General features: G+C 48.5%; 5 protein-coding genes across 5 annotated transcripts; 2 read left to right on the forward strand and 3 right to left on the reverse strand.

Moving 5' to 3' along the window:
* Positions 1-1,795: 1,795 nt before the first annotated feature.
* Positions 1,796-3,322, forward strand: VE01_03184 (uncharacterized protein; the record flags this gene model as incomplete). The annotated part of the gene is made up of 1 exon (XM_018272682.1): positions 1,796-3,322. One exon carries the CDS (start codon positions 1,796-1,798, stop codon positions 3,320-3,322), a length of 1,527 nt encoding a protein of 508 aa, XP_018132144.1.
* A 610-nt stretch (positions 3,323-3,932) lies between these two features.
* Positions 3,933-6,443, reverse strand: VE01_03185 (uncharacterized protein). The gene is made up of 2 exons (XM_018272683.2): positions 5,406-6,443; positions 3,933-5,313 (listed from the first exon to the last, which is right to left on the reverse strand). Exons 1-2 carry the CDS (start codon positions 6,271-6,273, stop codon positions 3,986-3,988), a joined length of 2,196 nt encoding a protein of 731 aa, XP_018132143.1. The 5' UTR covers positions 6,274-6,443; the 3' UTR covers positions 3,933-3,985.
* Positions 6,444-6,755: 312 nt separating this feature from the next.
* VE01_03186 (uncharacterized protein) lies at positions 6,756-8,896 on the reverse strand. Its single transcript, XM_018272684.2, has 7 exons — positions 8,456-8,896; positions 8,315-8,399; positions 7,635-8,261; positions 7,327-7,583; positions 7,161-7,276; positions 7,050-7,110; positions 6,756-6,997 (listed from the first exon to the last, which is right to left on the reverse strand). The coding sequence occupies exons 1-7, from the start codon at positions 8,661-8,663 to the stop codon at positions 6,819-6,821; spliced, it is 1,533 nt and encodes a 510-aa protein (XP_018132127.1). The 5' UTR covers positions 8,664-8,896; the 3' UTR covers positions 6,756-6,818.
* A 175-nt stretch (positions 8,897-9,071) lies between these two features.
* Positions 9,072-12,618, forward strand: VE01_03187 (uncharacterized protein). The gene is made up of 9 exons (XM_018272685.2): positions 9,072-9,541; positions 9,598-9,678; positions 9,742-10,394; positions 10,443-10,645; positions 10,697-10,717; positions 10,768-11,023; positions 11,149-11,279; positions 11,333-11,652; positions 11,703-12,618. Exons 1-9 carry the CDS (start codon positions 9,388-9,390, stop codon positions 12,569-12,571), a joined length of 2,688 nt encoding a protein of 895 aa, XP_018132145.2. The 5' UTR covers positions 9,072-9,387; the 3' UTR covers positions 12,572-12,618.
* A 132-nt stretch (positions 12,619-12,750) lies between these two features.
* On the reverse strand, positions 12,751-14,885 carry VE01_03188 (uncharacterized protein). Its single transcript, XM_018272686.2, has 4 exons — positions 14,409-14,885; positions 13,860-14,334; positions 13,539-13,743; positions 12,751-13,464 (listed from the first exon to the last, which is right to left on the reverse strand). The coding sequence occupies exons 1-4, from the start codon at positions 14,760-14,762 to the stop codon at positions 12,885-12,887; spliced, it is 1,614 nt and encodes a 537-aa protein (XP_018132147.1). The 5' UTR covers positions 14,763-14,885; the 3' UTR covers positions 12,751-12,884.
* Between the last annotated feature and the right edge of the window lie 1,987 nt (positions 14,886-16,872).

Raw genomic sequence — 16,872 nt, forward strand, 5'->3', positions numbered from 1 at the left:
GAGTATAAGTTAAATAGGAGTTAGTATAATCCTATAGGTCTACTATAAAGGATATAAAAAAGATGAAGATGTAACCTTCTATAGCTCTACCCTTAAATACCTAAAACCCCTCTAACTTAACTAACCCCCTATTTACCTAAGGCTTCCTTATGCTATGTGCCTAAGGCTCGTAGTTACGATTAAACTATAACTGCCCTAAGTCTTAGGGGCAGCACATAAGGACTGTAACTGACCTAAGTAAGGAGGCATCCTTATAAATTTAGCTAATAATAGGAGTCCTACCTTATTAATTGCCTAGGAGGCGCTAGAAGGTTATAGCCTACATAGTAGGATTTCTGCATGCTAATCAATTTAACTGTCTAGCTAGAGTCCCTCATTGCTAATTATTAAGGTTTGTTGATTATTTTAGCTCAATTTTCATAGACATATAAACCGAGATGTATTTACCTGCAGAGCCGCAATGTGTAACCGAGTTACACATTCGATACCGCTTGGTAAAAGCGACTAGCCATTAGCAGGATAAGCGAAAGCTGGATTGCCGAAGGGCAATTTCCAACAGCTACTCAACTGGAACCTGTGAAATTCCCGAGAAATTGTCTATGCACGCATCAATAATGCATTAATAATGCGTTGCCTTAGCCAGCCTTTTGGCCAGCTCACTAGATAGATGGGACAAGGGTTAGTTAGTAAGGTATGGGGCTCGGAATAAGCCATTGTCTAGTTTGCCGTCAATTAGTCGATATGTCGATCGCCCCACCTGCAAACTTTAATCTCACCACAGGCGCATCACAGAGCTTTGCATCGCTCTTGTTAAGACGAAACAGAAGTTTCAATGAAAGGAACTTCCTGAAAATATGAGGGTATAGATGACGCAAAAATAATACAATGTTAACTACACCGAAAGTGTGGGTCTCAAGCTTTTAAACTGACGCAAAGTAAAACACTAGGGGTCCATAACTTACATTAGATCCACCAACTGATTTGCTACAGTAGCCAGATCTTGCAGGTTCTGATCGATGGATCGATGGATCCATCAACCATCGATCCGTCGATCGCTAGTTCTGGGGTGTTGCACGTGACATTAAGACACCAACGACAAGACGTCTCTTAGACGGCTTATTCCTTACGATGCAAGAACCTTGCCTCCGCGGCAATTGAATGTCATTCCACGAGATAAAACCCGGGATGCTGTACTGTATGTGCGACTGAAGCCAGGAATGAATGTGGCTCCATTTGGCATGATTGCGAGGTCATCAATCTTGCCAACATGTCCGAACTTCTAACTTCTATGAGTTTAGCAAGTTGCTCAAAAGGGAACTCTGATCGTCACGATTGTACCGAATTACCGCTGCAAACGGGCAATAGTGTGGTGTGGAGGGAAGTAATCGTAATCAGCGTCGGTGTCTATATATGTGGACATCAACATTAGTGAGACCATTGGCGCGGCCATCATAGCTCAAAGGTAGCGTCAACTGCTAGCATTTTACTGATGTTAACTTTGGTTTATCATCGTAACAATATTGTAATTGTAGTGACGTATATGAATGCAATCAATACAATGACGTTTAAAAACTACGTTTTATATCAAGTTGACCTTTCATCTAGTTTTCATGGTAGCAAGAGTCGGTCTATAAGTACCCTCTTCGTCCCAATCTCTTACACCAAACATGCTAATCACGCATCAATACATTGGCAAAGGAATCCATAGAATTTCACCCAAGTGAGATTTCTTTCTGAGAACTTCCTCAATACGTGTCCCGATCTTTGATTAGTGTTTCCAATCCAACAGTTCAAAATGGTTAAGATTAATCAAAAGTTTGCCAAGGAGTTGATCTCCAAGTTGATCGAGGCGGCGAATAGCGCTACCAAGCTGAACGTCCACGACCCCGACGAAATAGCCAAATATGCCCTTAGCACTCTCGCGTTGTTGGCTGGACTCATTCCCGAGATTGGAAGCACCGTGAGCTCAGTCATAACCCTTGCGGGTCAGGCGTTTCTTCCATCAGGATCTGAGCCGGAAAGGCTCTGGAATATGCTGCGCGAGCGCATCGAGGAACTGATTGGCTCGAAGATCTCAGACTATCATTTTAAGATAATGAAGGCGAAGATCGAAGGCTTCCAGATCAACATGAATGCCTTCAGCAAAGTCTGCAAAGAATACGATGAAGCAAAGAATGAAAATGAGAAAAGGAAAGCGGCCAATACTGTCAAAACTTCTCACATTGCATTCCTGTTCGTGATCAGAGGCTCGATTCCAGAGTTTCAGGCCAAAGACTACGAGGTGATGACGCTCCCCTTGTTCGCCCTTGCTGCCACCATGCATCTCATGCTGTTAGCCGACGGTATCAAAAACGGCAAAGACTGGGGCTATTCTGAGACTAATATTAGCGGCATGCGGGACGAATTTAAGAAATTGACCTCGCCTGGAACAGTCGCCAAGTTCGATCGCCAAAGCCTGTCGGACGAGAGGTATGCCTTACAGGATGCCATCAAGAAAGGCACGGAGTGGGGCGTGCCGGCGAAGGTACTTGATACATGGCACGAGGCTTATTCCGATCGTTTTGGGCCTAAAACGAATATTGATGAAATTATCCGTGATATTGAAGCCAAGGTGACGCATGGGCCTTCTGACTACGTTTCCTACGTGTGGAAGTATTACGAGGAGGGGCGTAAGAAAGTGGTGCCTTACAAGCCGCACATAAACGAGCCCGAAAACAGAGGCATCACGGCGGGCGCAAGGCTCAGAGCCTACGCCGACTATGACTCGAGGATGGCTATGACCGTTCTCAACTATGCCGCACTTTGGCCCTTCCTGGCTGGCGAAAAGGTCACAGAGCGTGGCATGATGTTCCTGAGTCGCGAGATCTTCTACGGCCCATTCGGTCGCTGCACTACCGTTGGCTGGAACGAGTCGACCCCGCCTAAGCCCTCCATATGCAGTTCACGGATCACATCCGTGTACGTAATAGGTGGCGCCGACATAGAATGCACGTGCATGAAGTATGATAACACGTGGGGGCATTCCTATGGGAAGTCGTGTGGGGGCAAGCCTTATCAACTCGACCTCGAACGTGACGAATACGTCAAATCGGTTGAAACAAAGTACGGCCACAAGCTCGGGTGTCTCAAGTTCGTGACGAACAAGGACAGATTTTTGAAGTGTGGTGATTCGAGGCATGCCGACAAAGGGGGAAGCGCCGCGCCTGCGGGCTACGAGTTGACGAGCGTCTACATCACTCAGTTCGAATCTCATGAGCCGGGGGGCTGCGAGGGTATCGTCCTGGGCTTCAGGCCATTGTTGACAAGCGTGTTGCAAGACTAGGCGACGCAGTCTTTAACAGAAGTCGGCCGTCTCATGGCAAAGACGTTAGCTTCTGGAGGAGATAGGAGATCTACAAACGGAAGAAGAAAAAATCTACTACTAAGTAAACAAATGTAAGTAGTAAGGTAGCACACTTTTACTTACTCTTACTTAAGGTGGCGCACTTTGCTTACTCCTACCTTAAGCTTCGCTTATAACCTACCTTAAGCGAAGCTCACGACGACGATTAGATGTACTAAACGAGAGCTGACTCTTTGTACAAAGTCAACTTTTGCGATTTTAGGGTAGAGTCACTTTAGGAAGTCATTCCGTTCATTCTGTTAGCAATAGTTTTTGCTAATATATCATACCATATTGCAGCAGCTCGGACACTCTTAATCTGATGTTGTTTAAGTACTTAAATAGCTTGACAAAGTCTATCCTCTTTATCAGAGGTTATGGCTTGATGTAGGGGTGGCATATTGAACTGTTAGTGAGTAGACGCGTTTTTATTGTTGCCGTGCGCAACTCGCTTGTGTGCGCAACTGGCTTGTGTGCGCAACTCGCTTGTGAAATACGTTATAGTAAATAATCATTATCGCTTGATAATCATGATTATAATCGATTTTCTAACCCTGCTACGTATAACGTCTACAAGATATCAAAATTCAAACTCTCCGACTCTTACTCAAGAACAATGCATTCTTCAGCTACCTCTCGGCCCTCACCCTTGAACATCACCATCGGCTTATCATTCCACCTCCTCCACATATCGCCCAAATCCTCTACACCTTTTGTGTCAACTGCAAAAACTCCCACTATAAGCACTGCCACTTCTTCACCTCCCTCAGCCCCAGCATCAAACTTCAACTCGTGCCTGACAGTCGGGATCAGCGTCCTCTGCGTGATCAGATTTGTGTTCGCGTCCGGCTTCAACACCGTCCCTCTCGCTGACGATGACGGACGCAGATGCGCAATTCCACTCGCGCCTGCATAAGAAACAATCAGCGCCGCCGCTCCATCTTCAAGTACTCCCTCCTCCATTGCGGAGTCTCTAATGTCTCGCAAATCCTCAGGAAAGAGCTTCGGCAAAGTGCCAGCGTCTCGTTTCCGGCGGCCAGCGATGGCAAAGCCGCCTTCTGCAGTGAGGACCGTGTGAGCTGCTCCACTGCCAGCACGCACAGCTGCGCGTGTGATGCGGTGGATTCTGATATGCCAGTCCGGCCACCTGTCACTCGGTGGGATGAGAGTCGTCTCAACAGCAAGGCCCGACATCTTGCTCGGAGACCAGCAATTGACGAGTGTCGATACGGTGGTTGAGTGACCGTTTGCGAAATGCACGTTCGCAGCGCCAATGATGGTCTCGGCGCTCTTCCAGCGAACTCGCCAGGAATCGCCGTGGTCCTCACTAATAGCTAGAGTGCTGTCTGGTGCGAGCTGCTCGAGAAGCGGACCGGTAGGAACACTGAAGCCAAAGGCGGAGGAGTAGGCAAACTTGCCGTATTTGGCCTCTGTGGCCTTCATGGGCCACGAGGCAAATTGGCCAGATGAGAGGAGGAAGTGGTGGTTGCGTGAGGAGATCAGAATGTGCTTCGGAGCGTCGAGTGCTAGAATGGACACGTGCTGTTGCTTGGGTTCTTCAGAGAAGGAGAGCAGTGTTGGCATGACACTTTCTGCCAATGGATGGGGTAGTTCTTCGCAGGTCCAGAAGTTGTGGTCTTTAGGCAATGCGATGGCGCAGAAGGATTTAAAGCACCAGTATGGCGACTGAGGCGAATTGTAATCTTCGCTCATATACATGTTCGGATAACAGTAGCCAATATTCAGGGTCCCATCGATGTTGAAAATATCAGGCTGTTTAGCCCACCAGCGCAAATGGCGCAGAAGAAGCCCTTTAACAACCCCCGGTGAGAGAGGAGCGGGAAGAGAAATGTCCAGAAGGGCAAGGGCGCTCCAAAAGGCTGCGAAGCTAAAGCGGTAGGTGAGGCTTCGGCCGAATGGTATAGCAGCACCTGTAATCATGTTAGGCTGTCAATATTCTAGAAAGAACGAGAAGCAGCGTATAACGACCAACGAGAAAACCTAATAAGAGTCTCGGACATACCATTCACATCAAAATACCTCCAAAACCCACTAGCAAACTCCCCTGCCCTCGATCTGAAAACCTCACACCTCTTTGGATCAATATCAGACGCATATTTAACATACAGCAACTGTGAAAACTGAATTGCGAAACTCCCCGAATAATAATCCGCTTGTCTATCCCCATCTCCACTCCATATACCATCACTCGCCCACCCTCCTGATCTATAAAACCCTTCTAAAACTGCATGATCCTCATCCATAGCCCCTTTCACCTCTGCAAGCGGCACGCGTAGCACCTTCACGAGCGCTAGGTTTGTTAGAATCCGAAAGAATCGCCAGTTGTTCACTGGCATCGCTTTCCCATTGATCGAGCGCATGTAAGTGATCAGGTTCCTCCGTGCACGCAAGTTCTCCTCATCTGCTGCAGAGGGGTTCAGTGGATCTAAAGGTAACGGTGGTGTGAATACGGCCGGCGCGGATAACAGCGCATATGCGACGATTTCGAGTTCTACCATCCGCTGATCTGTGTCGTGGAACTCTCCCCAGTACTCCCCATCCACACCAGATGCATTCGCGGGATCTGTCCCAGCAATAAGGCCGTTGATCCAAGAGCGGAGTCGCGGGTCGGTAGAGGAGGGGCTATTTGCATCGGAAGCTTCTGAAGCAAACAACGCACCAACCGCCCACAGTGGCCTGGCAAACCCCTCGACCTGCGCTGCGACCTCATCGAAATGAGTCCCTGTAGCAGCATGGAGGCGAACGCGCGCTCCAAGCGGGGAGGTGTAAGGCTTCAGCTGGGCGAGCAGCGCGTGGGTTGCCGCTATGCAGTCAGCCCGCGTGGCGAAGGGATTATCCGTGAAGCCGGTGAGGCCAGTATGATGAGGCATTGTAATGTGCGTGGGCTATGTGGGGACGGCGGGCGAGTGGAATTGATGGATGATTAGGTTAGGGTTGTCGACAGATGGACAAGCGCACATAATGTTGGTCTCGCCGAGGTGTCTTGAGGGATTCTTTGGCGGTGGCCGCGGCCATTGGGAATTGTAATACTTTATATATCAGGGGTGTCGTTGGAAGGTTCGGGGCGCGGGGTAATTGGCGGGGTGACGGGAAACTTTTAAAATACGGGGCAAATTAGCTTGATCCACTCTCCGCTTTTCTGAACTAGGACGGCGAAAACTCGACACTAGCAATATTATGAAATAGACATATGTAACAGAGGTCTCGCCTGATTCTGCTGGAGTATAAATGGGTTTGGTTTTTTGATGGATTCTGTCTCGCTAGATTCCATTATGCGAGTTACGTCCAGCAAGTTGACCCAAAGGTAAGCTAATCAACAGGAATCACATATAGGCTAAATATCTTGATAAGATGAGAAATAAAATTGCTGCCTAGCTTACAAACTAACTATTATGGCTAACTTGCAAGATGTCCATCATCGTTCAGTCTCTACCTGCACATCTATATCGGCCTTGGCCTCTTCGTCATCCATCCGGTGAGTGAGTTCTGCTTTCTGAATCTCCCTTCGTTGGAGATACTGCCCAAGCATAAAGAGGAACCAGACCATGAAGACGAAAACAACTTCCACCGCATATCCTTTCGTCCATTGAGGACCTAAGTTCTTGATCAGCTTCGTTATTTTGAGAATGGGGATGAACAATGTTACCTTCGATGATGGGGAATACAGCAATGGGGTAAAAAGCATTAATGGCCCAGCCAAATGTCAACTTCAAAGGGTCAATCACTGTTTTTAAAAAGGATCGCGATGTGTAGTTACCATGGCGCCACTAGTCAAAGCACGTGCTTGAGCATCATCTTTCATGAGGATGTTGACCCACGGAACAAGAATCGGCGTAACAGCAGCCGTAAAGCCAGTGCAAAAGTAGGCAATGACTACGCATTTGTAAGTTAATCTCATATTTGTCAAAGCGAGGCTAACTTACATTTCAGCCAGTCGGGAATGTACCAAGCAAGCAAACAGACGATTCCAAACATAGTAACAGCTTGAATAACACTCATTATGGCCCACAGAGGGTAGAGCATGCATAGCGATGTTGCAATTAAGCAGGATATAACTGATACGGCCGAGACGGCGGTGGGGATGGTGTTGATTTGAGGGATAGTCCAGCTGTAACCTGCTCTAGCCTGGGCTTTAAGCCAGATTGCCATTTGTCCGTTCGGATACTGGGAGGAGAGGAAACTGCGACGAATTAGCTTGGCCTTCTCAAAGGAGAAATGCGATGGTACTAACAAGGTGTAACAAAGGACTGCGACGTAAAAATGCCAGTGAGTTAATGTTCGTTTAAGCATAGCCTTAACCGTGGCTTTCTCGAACTTCTTGCTCACTTCGACTCCCTCATCTTCCATTCTCTTCCTAGCGATTGCATGTTGTTCTGGAGTCAACCAGTATGGCTTACCACTTGAAGGCAGGCCAGGGAACATAAAGTATCCCATAAGAGCAATGGGAACGGTTATAGCCCCATCGATGATAAATAGCCATCTCCATCCCGCCATTCCAGCGACACCGTTGAGGTTGGTGTATGCAGCAGCTTGAAGATAACCTCCAAACATGGTTCCGATGTTATTGGAAACATACCAAACGCCAGCTCGCTTGAAAAGTTCGTCGGGACGGTACCAAGAGGAGAGAATGTATAGAGAACCGGATGCAACTGGAGTCTCGAGAACCCCGAGCAGAAACCTTGTCGCGTAGATTGTTGAGGCTCCACTCAGTCTGCTTTGGCCAAAGGTGAGAATGCCCCAGAGTACTTCACAAGTCGGAACAAACCAGCGTGCGTAGCCAGGCCGGGAAAGAATTAGCATAGAAGGAATTTGGAAAACAAGATAGCCAACGTTGTAAAAAGTGCTAAATAGAGAATATCTATGCACGGCTTAGCTTTTAGAAGCACACTGGTTTAATACGAGAAGACTCACTGATTGCCATTCAGTTGCAGGTCCTCTTTCATCCCTGAAACGTAAGCATTATTGATATTGGACTGATCCAGATATTTCAAGAAGACTACATTGGCGTTAGCCAGATCTCATAGACGTGACGTGGATATGTCTGGATCTTACACATGATAGAGCAGAACGAGAGGAGGAAGAAGTCCAGTTTTTTGAGCATCTTTCTCTCCTCGCGCGAGTAATGGTTCGGATACCAGTCCAAGACATACATCCAAGCTGTCCAGGCTGATCTCACAGGCGCTGCATTGACGGTTGACCCAATGACAAGTGGTTCAACAGTGGTCGCCTCATTCTCCGGAGCCTGAGCTTGACTCGTCATGATAGGCTTACGGTGGCTTCTAGGCTGCTATTGTACTATAGAGCATGGATCAGGGTGGAGTTTCAACTAGACAATGGCGAGTATCTCAGAGCGGAGTTGGTGATGCAGGACTTAGGTGGGAGGTCGTTAGTTCATATATACAAAGGGAGGGACCTCCAGAAAGACGAGGTGTGTGCCATTTGCGGCATGAGGAGCATGTTAGATGACATGCGGCAGTATTGGGTCAATTGAGGCCGTGATTGAAGCTGGAAAAGGGAGAATCGTGGGGTGCAGTCAGGGTGGAGTAAGGAAACCACGCTTAAACCCAAAGAGGAAACGCGGGTGCGGGGAACGGGCATCGGGCAAAGTCAAAGCAAAGTACGTCCAAGACTCCGCGACTCCGCGATGCCAAGCTCAGCAATGAGCAGAGAGGAATAATTACGGGTAGTGTAGGCGAAGAATAGAGGTCTCGAACTCGCAACTATTGTTGCAGTTCAACAACACCACCGCCTGGTTGTGTAGTACATGCTCTCTTGTCATCCCGTCATCCTGCCTAAATTCCCGCAATCCCCGCAATCCCCGCTCGTCTTGCGGCGGGCTAAGGCGGAGTAAAAAAACCTTAAGAGATCGCCCGGTCCCCGGACTTTCCTCACTTTCCTCACTTTCGTCCCAGCTTGCTCCATCCCTCTCTCCGCTCCTCTGCATTCCCACGCCCCACCTGTGCAGGCCGCCATTTGTCTTGGGCATGGAGCGACCCCAAGATGATCATGGGCGCGAAAGACCCGAGTCCAACACGTCTCTTGGTGACGACAAGGGAACCCCAGCGTGTCAGTCGTGTCGAAAACGGAAGCTGAAATGCTCACGAGACAGCCCATTGTGCGCGCAATGTGCGAGACTAGGTACTGAAGCCTCCACTTGTTCTAGCTGCTACAATCGCGTGGCTAACCCAGAGAAGGTTGTACGTGTCGGTATGATCACAATAAGCAAAAACCCGGCATCAAAAGTGGTGCGATTGAGAGCTTAAATCGAAGACTAGGTTCGTGGTTTTGATGTTACTTTTAGCTGTGTTATGAAGCCAGATTAACCTTGTCATGAACAGAGTTCTTAGAGAAACTCCTTCTCGATGGTGGGGGGATTCCAAAGGTTGGCCTAGTGCCTAGTGATCAACCTGGCTGTGTCTACCATGCATCTTTATTGCTTGCAAAGGAGTTAGAAGCCAATGTCAAGAATCCTGGAAGTGGCTTCACGTCTGGTGTAGACGTTTCTGATGGTTCTTCCCACCGAAACTGCCTGCAAGAAACCGAATTTGTATTTGGCGGAGGAGATCAAACTCCTTCAAGTACGCGGCCTTCAAAAAAACGCAAGGGAGATCATAATCAATGTGAACGTGACTTATTAGAAAGAAACTGGAACAATGCAGAGGATATACGCCCATCTTTATTGCCCTCAGTCAGGGTACTGAATCTTGTTGTTGATGTTTTTTACTCAACCATTCATCCTTGGATACCCTTCATTCATCTGGACCGGTTTAGGGAACAATTCAATGACGCAGCGAGGCGTCCTGATCTTGAGATAATATTACATGCTATGGTATTTGCAACAATGAAGTATCTCAAGGAAGCAGACACAAATATGGAGCAATCTGAAATCGCTAGTCAGGTCCAGATGTCTCGGAACGTCGTGATGCTTATTGCCACAGACCGCATGTCACTTCACAACATTCAAGCTCTGATTATTGTGGCTTTTCATGACGTATGTATTCAAGTTTGCATAGTTGAATAGTAACTAAACAACATATAGATTGGTTCAGGGAATATCTCCCGGGCTTGGCCTATCATAGGGTCATTAACAAGAATAGTAGAGTACCTACAGCTGACTGTTGAAGCCGACGAGACGCTGCACTATTCTCTTTTGACACCACTTGTATTACTTGACAAGCCTTTGGATTGGACCGAGTCCGAGAATAGGAGAAGAATTTTTTGGAATGTCTTCCTCCTAGACAGGTGAGCATCTGACAATAAAGAATTTACGTAGAAGCTTACTTGATGAATTAGATATTGCTCCATTACGACAGGGTATATTGATTTCATATCGTTTCGAAATCTAAACGTTAACTAGAATATAGCTGGAATACGAGTTTCACGTCTGATGATGTTCGCCGGAGATTGCCCTGCGATGGTGGGCTATGGCAACACAGAGAGGAAGCGGTAGTGACTCCATTCTTCGGAATATGGAATAAATCGGCTGCGACGATTGGAAATTCCATTGCATACATGCCAGTACATTATTCCAGTCCGGATCATCCAGTTGATCACAGAAGCCCCAATGGAATTTCCGACTTTGGTCCTGTGGATAGATCGAAGTTGGGGGCATTCGCCTATGTATGTGTATTCTAGGAACTTGAGATTCCCTTCATGGACAAGAGCTTGACAAATCGATTAATTTGCCTCTCGGTGGCTATTAGATCAACTTCAAACTCTAGACTATAGCTAATACATGTTTTAAGCACATCGAAGCAACAGAATCTTTGAGTCAGGTTACAACATTCTTCCTACAACAAAAAGTCGACTTTCGAAATCGACAAGAGGCTGGAAGCTGGCTAACACGGTTCAAAGAGCTCGATCTCCGGCTCGTGCAGTATGCCCCTTACACTCCGCGTGAATTACAGAAAGATGCTTATCAGTTAATAGCTGGAAAATGTTTCTTCCTCAGAAATGGAAGGACTCGAATATCTCCCGTGACAAGGCGTTCATTAACATGGACCCCAATCTCACTCTTGCGCACATCACACATAATACTTCGATGATTCTCCTCCACCAACACATCGCATATCCTCCCCTAGAATGGGCAGAGCTGATCCGGCTTCCGAGCTCATGTAGTGCAGGAACATGCGAGTCTGCGGCAATAGAGACAGCATCCATTAGCGAAAAGTATCTCAAGTATACAGACATTGGGGTCGTAAGCAGCCAATTCGCACTCTGTGCCTTTGTCGCCGCCCGAGTTCTCTTGGGTAAATTCCCCCCATTACGTGACTTCACCGCTGCATACTAACTCTGCAAGTTCATTGGCAATACTATCAAACCGCCCTCCACCCCGAATTCTTCGGCCTCCTTGCTAGCATCGAAAATATGTCCGCGCGCTGGCGCGGCATTTACCCTGAGGTCGACATGGCCGGCCAATACGTCCTCTACCTGCAAACCCTCCATCGACAGTGTACCGACTCTCCCGACTTCCGTATGGATGCTAATCTCAGCAAGCTCTTGCCTCCCATGGTGCTGCAGAGCTCGCCGGGCTCCTCTGTGCCCTCGCCATCATTGGCTGAGGGTTTGGCGCCAAAATACCGCTTTCAGAGACAGAACAACAGCGTACAGTCGCAAGCACAACCAGACTCCGCACAGCGGACTCAGAATCCCCAATCCCAAACTCAGCCTCAATCCTCCTATTACGCAAACCAGACATTTTATACCTCCTCTGATATGCATGCCATGTCCCCCGGTTCTGCCGCGCTAAAAGCCCAATCCACTAGTCTCCCCTTTCAGGACCAACTACAATTTCAAAGCCAACTACAATCCCAGCCACATGCAACCGACAACTTCTCCCCCTCTCCACAATACCCCGCCGTATCGGCGTACTTCTCCACTGCACCCCGGGCATCTGCCTCCAATCTTTCGCTCCTACACAACACCACAGCCTTAAACGAGAGGATGCGCCACAGCGACAACTCAAACTCCATCATAGCCATTCCAAATGGCATTAGTCTTGTTGTCGCCGACGACAACAAGAGCATCGACGAACACGAAATAGATTCCTTGACCGAGATGTCGAAATTTCTGCAGGGACAGCAATTTCTAGAGATGGACCGTGTGATTACGCTTGAGGAGACCGATTTTACAGTTGAGATGGACTTAGAGGCTTGGGGGGGTTCGTGACAGGGGCGGGAAGAAGGCACGTAATTTTGATAATGGATAGAAAGGGAAGCAAGAACTGTATACAGGGTAACACTTTAATACGTACAGAAGTAAACATCATAATCATAATCATATCAATACCCTAAATCCTTACATGCGTAGAGCCCAAATAAAGGGAGCTGTCCAAAGTGATATCGATCTATTTATTGAGGAAAAATAAATATAAAGCAGCTCTAATCTCCACTCTCAACGTCCTCTATATGCTACTGCATCCCTGATTATCTGCCCTGCTTTTTACACCAACAGTCATTACTAATATCCCCATGTGACGAAGCTAAACCAGCCCCATCCTCAGCAGCTTATTTCCTAGCTCTAAGAGGTAGTAATCCGCATACACGAGCCCATGGTCGCTGTAGATCTTATACGAGAACTCATTATTGTTCGCCGTCGCATTCTTGAGGATCGCATCGAATGCCTCCCCTCCTTTCTCCCCATCGTCTACCTCCACCACCACTGGATACGCTTCGGCGTCCACGGGGGCGTCTGGTATCGGGACTGCAAAGGCGCTTTTCGCAGCCAATGATAGCGCCAGCGTGTCCGCGACGATGCATCGCACGCCGGCGAGGAACCGCGCGGCTACGGTGGCTCGCCCGGCACCAAGAAGGGTCTGGTGGAGAATCAGCATGCCGTTCGCGGCGATCATGCCCGCGGAGGTGTCGCGAGGAGGGGTTGGCGAGGCGGGAACGTCGAAGTCCCACAGCGGCACATAGGGGTGGATGTATAGACCGGAGGCTGTTGCAAGAGAGAGGCGCGCGAGAAAGTAGTCAGCAAGGGATATGGCGGCAGCGAGGAAGACGGGGTCGTGGGTCCAGGTGTAGGTCTGGGCAAAGCCAAGTATTGCCCATGCCTGACCTCTAGGGTAGAAAGGGTGGTTAGTAGGTAGAGGGTATCAATGGGAGTAGCTTGGAAGAGGACAGAAGGGACGAACCGGCTCCATGTAGACCAGTCGCGATAACCTTGGTTCGTGAGCTGTTGCTTTACGGTGCCCGTTTTGGGGTCAAAGTCGATGAGGTGATATGTCGACCAGTCGTCCCGCACGATAGCTCTCAGGACGGTGTGTGCGTGGGTTGTCGCGATATCAATCAGCCGCTGGTTTCCAGTCTGGGCACCTGCATAGTAAAGAAGGTCTAGATCTGCCTTCAAGTCAGCCTCTATTACCATCTAACTCCTCAACAACCTCAAGGACTAGCCGCCAACCATCGCTACGAACTTCATGGCTTCACAGCCACCGAGAAAGAGTCTAACATACTGCACATGCTATCAATTATAACCAAAAAGTCCTCCTCCATATCATCAAACGTAAACCTCGCATTTTCTGTCCGATCCCAGCTCCTAATAGCACCAACCTTCTCACAGAAGCGACTCGCCAAACTCGTCGCCGCCGTCAGGACACTCGCTAGACTGCGAGGGTTGCCCGTGAGCTCCCAGTCCATCCGCAGCGCCGGCTGGATGATAAAACTCATGTCATGCGTATCGGTGCGCTGCGCCATCGCGTGTAGCGGCTCCGCCCAGCAGCGACTCAACGAAGTCAGCTGTGCTGTGAAGTCGCGGCGGAGGGCGGTAGGGATAGGAAGCGCCGACGGGTACTTCATTGCGCGCTCGAGCAGGGCATAGAGACTACCGGGGAAGAACCCACATGTCCAGAAGTCTGCTTCGGTCATGGTGTATGTGTTTGCGAGGGGGCCGCTTGTGGTTACAAATTCAGGGTAGGTGGTGGGGGGATTCTGTGGATTCCAAATTAGCTACGGAAGATGAGATATTGGGGAGGGGAACGTAAAGGAGGAACGGATATACGCACCTGTTTCTCCAGCTCGCGCACAGCGACTTTCCATATCTTCGCAACAACATTCTCTGCAAACAACTCCGCGAGCTCGACATTCGGCTCCAAGCCCAGCCCAAGCCTTTCATCCAGACTCGGATCATGAAGGCTCAAACTACCAGGCTTGTGATCCTCATTCTCGTTCCCCAGCGATGGTGCGCTAGAGGGCGATGAGCTGGGTGTCGACTCAGCGCCAGCGCCAGAGCTGTCATGTTGCGAGGGCACGCTCTCGGCGTGCGAGATTTCGAACTCGGTGGTAAACGGCGGTTTCTCCGAGCTGAAGACCTCGGTTGCGGTCTCTGTAGGGCCTACTTCCTGGATAGTGGCTGCCATATTGATAGTGCTAATGGCAGGTAGAGGTAACCCGTCCTTCAAATACGGCTGTGATAAGTAGTAGTAGATGGTTGTGGAAACTGTGTGGATCGGAGGGACGTGGAAGACACATATTTTATAAAGAATATCTTGTCTAACCGTCCACTACATGCCTACGCTTCTTAGTGACCTGCCTATGTGCCTCGCCACTCTTGTTCATCTCCAATTCTTTCAATGCTGTCACAATGGACCTAAGCCGGTGGTCCAGGCCACTGGGCCGTCCCATGCTCCGGGCGGGCGGTTGAGTCCCGAGCGTTGCTCCGCTGTCCGTTGCATCAAGCGATAGCCTCGTTTTTGTACTGTACAGTTCAGTACTACGACCAGACTCAAGAGAATTAGGCATACCGCGCCATATACAAGCTTCTGTATCATTTGTTTAATAGATAGTTGCCGCCTGAAGGGCGAAGCGAGGGTGAATCCAGCATGGCTTCGGACCTTGGTCCGAGACTGTTGTAAATGCAGGCCCCGAAGTTCAGGGTCGCCGTCTGTACCAGAAGCTGGGCTGAACCAGGCTTCGAAGGCTCAGGCTGCAGCTGAACCAGGCTTTAGAAAGTCTGGTTAACTCGCGAGCTGCTATTCAGGCCGGCCTACAAATAGCACGTAGAACCCGTAGATAGATTAAGCAGTCGAATTGATTCTATTACACTATATACTGATCTATATACTGCACGCTCAACCTCTATTCCGCCTGCACCACTTGGTCGTTCCAAAGTGGTAATTGTGCTCAAGTGGGATTACCGGCCGATTCGCCCAGAATCCCTATATGTCTGCCAGCTACCAGCCTGCCTGTACGTAGCTCTTCGAGCTCTTCGAGCTACTTCTTGACAATACTGCCTGACCTTCCTGTAGGCACCGTACTGTCCGTAGTAATAGAACTGCCCACCTGCCTGCTTAACGTCTACCTGCCTGCCTGCTTGACATTTACCAGCCGACCGCCTGCCCGCCGTGACACACGGGTCCGACATCCTACGCCAAGTCTACAAATACTACAAGGGGCGTATACAGCGAGCGTGTAGCCCGAATTATAGAAAAAGGTATGACGTGTACAGTTTTGGTGTTGTTCTTCTTGAAGTGGGATTATGGGATAAGGATCCATATAGTGCTCTACAAATACGTGCGTGGGCTGGACCAAAATACTCACCTTCCCCTCCTTCCTCACCCATCTTGTTCACCCTGCTCGTTATTGCTCACAAATGGCGAATCATCTCAAAAATAGGAGCAAAGGCGCCCTCAATATGGTACGTAAGCTAAGACGGCGAAACTTCGGTGTTGATACGAAAATGACACGAAATTCACGCCAAACTGACATGAAAATGTTGCTTCGCCGTAACAGTAAGATCAATCACTCCACGACCGTCATATAGAGGGTCTTAGATGAGAACTAGTCCGCTACTGTCTTGCTAAGTGAAAATAGCCCTAGTAGAGCTTTAAGGATTAGTTCGGATCTCATTTTGCGTAGAAGCCATGCTTACAACTATGTCTATAGCGATGATAAATCAGTGACTTGCATTGTGATGATAACGGAGATTGCATTTCTATTTATATTACTCTGTTTGATTTTCGATCACTTGACTAGACCTATCCCGCCCCATCTGTCTACGACTTGGCTGCATCATTTGACTTCCTTCTTGTCATCTAGAGCATCATAAACATGAACCGTACACCCGACGGTCCCCCCCTAATTGTCACACTCTTAGGTATAATTTCTACTCCTAATGCGGATCCCAACTAAGAAATTGAGCCCAATTTACGTTGATCCCTTGCGGAGTATTGGCCCATACATCCATCGAGCGCTCATATTTAGTTTCTATTGAGGCACTCTAATTTAGCTTTGAGATTTGCGTCTCTATGCACGGATCTAGTCGGAGTTCTTTTGTCACCTCTAGGAGGTAAATTGTGCTACTAATCTCTAGATGCAGCTTTTGGTGCGCTCTAAAATTATCCATTAGACTGAAGGCTTTTGGCAAGAAACAGTAATAACACATATATGGCTTTTTGCCAGTGTGAGTTCTCTCATGTCTCTTAAGATGCGAAGGCCTGTTAAATTGTTTCCCACAGTCTCAGTAGTCAT

This window comes from Pseudogymnoascus verrucosus (assembly GCF_001662655.1).
Source record: "Pseudogymnoascus verrucosus strain UAMH 10579 unplaced genomic scaffold scaffold_12, whole genome shotgun sequence".
Lineage (NCBI taxonomy): Eukaryota > Fungi > Ascomycota > Leotiomycetes > Thelebolales > Thelebolaceae > Pseudogymnoascus > Pseudogymnoascus verrucosus.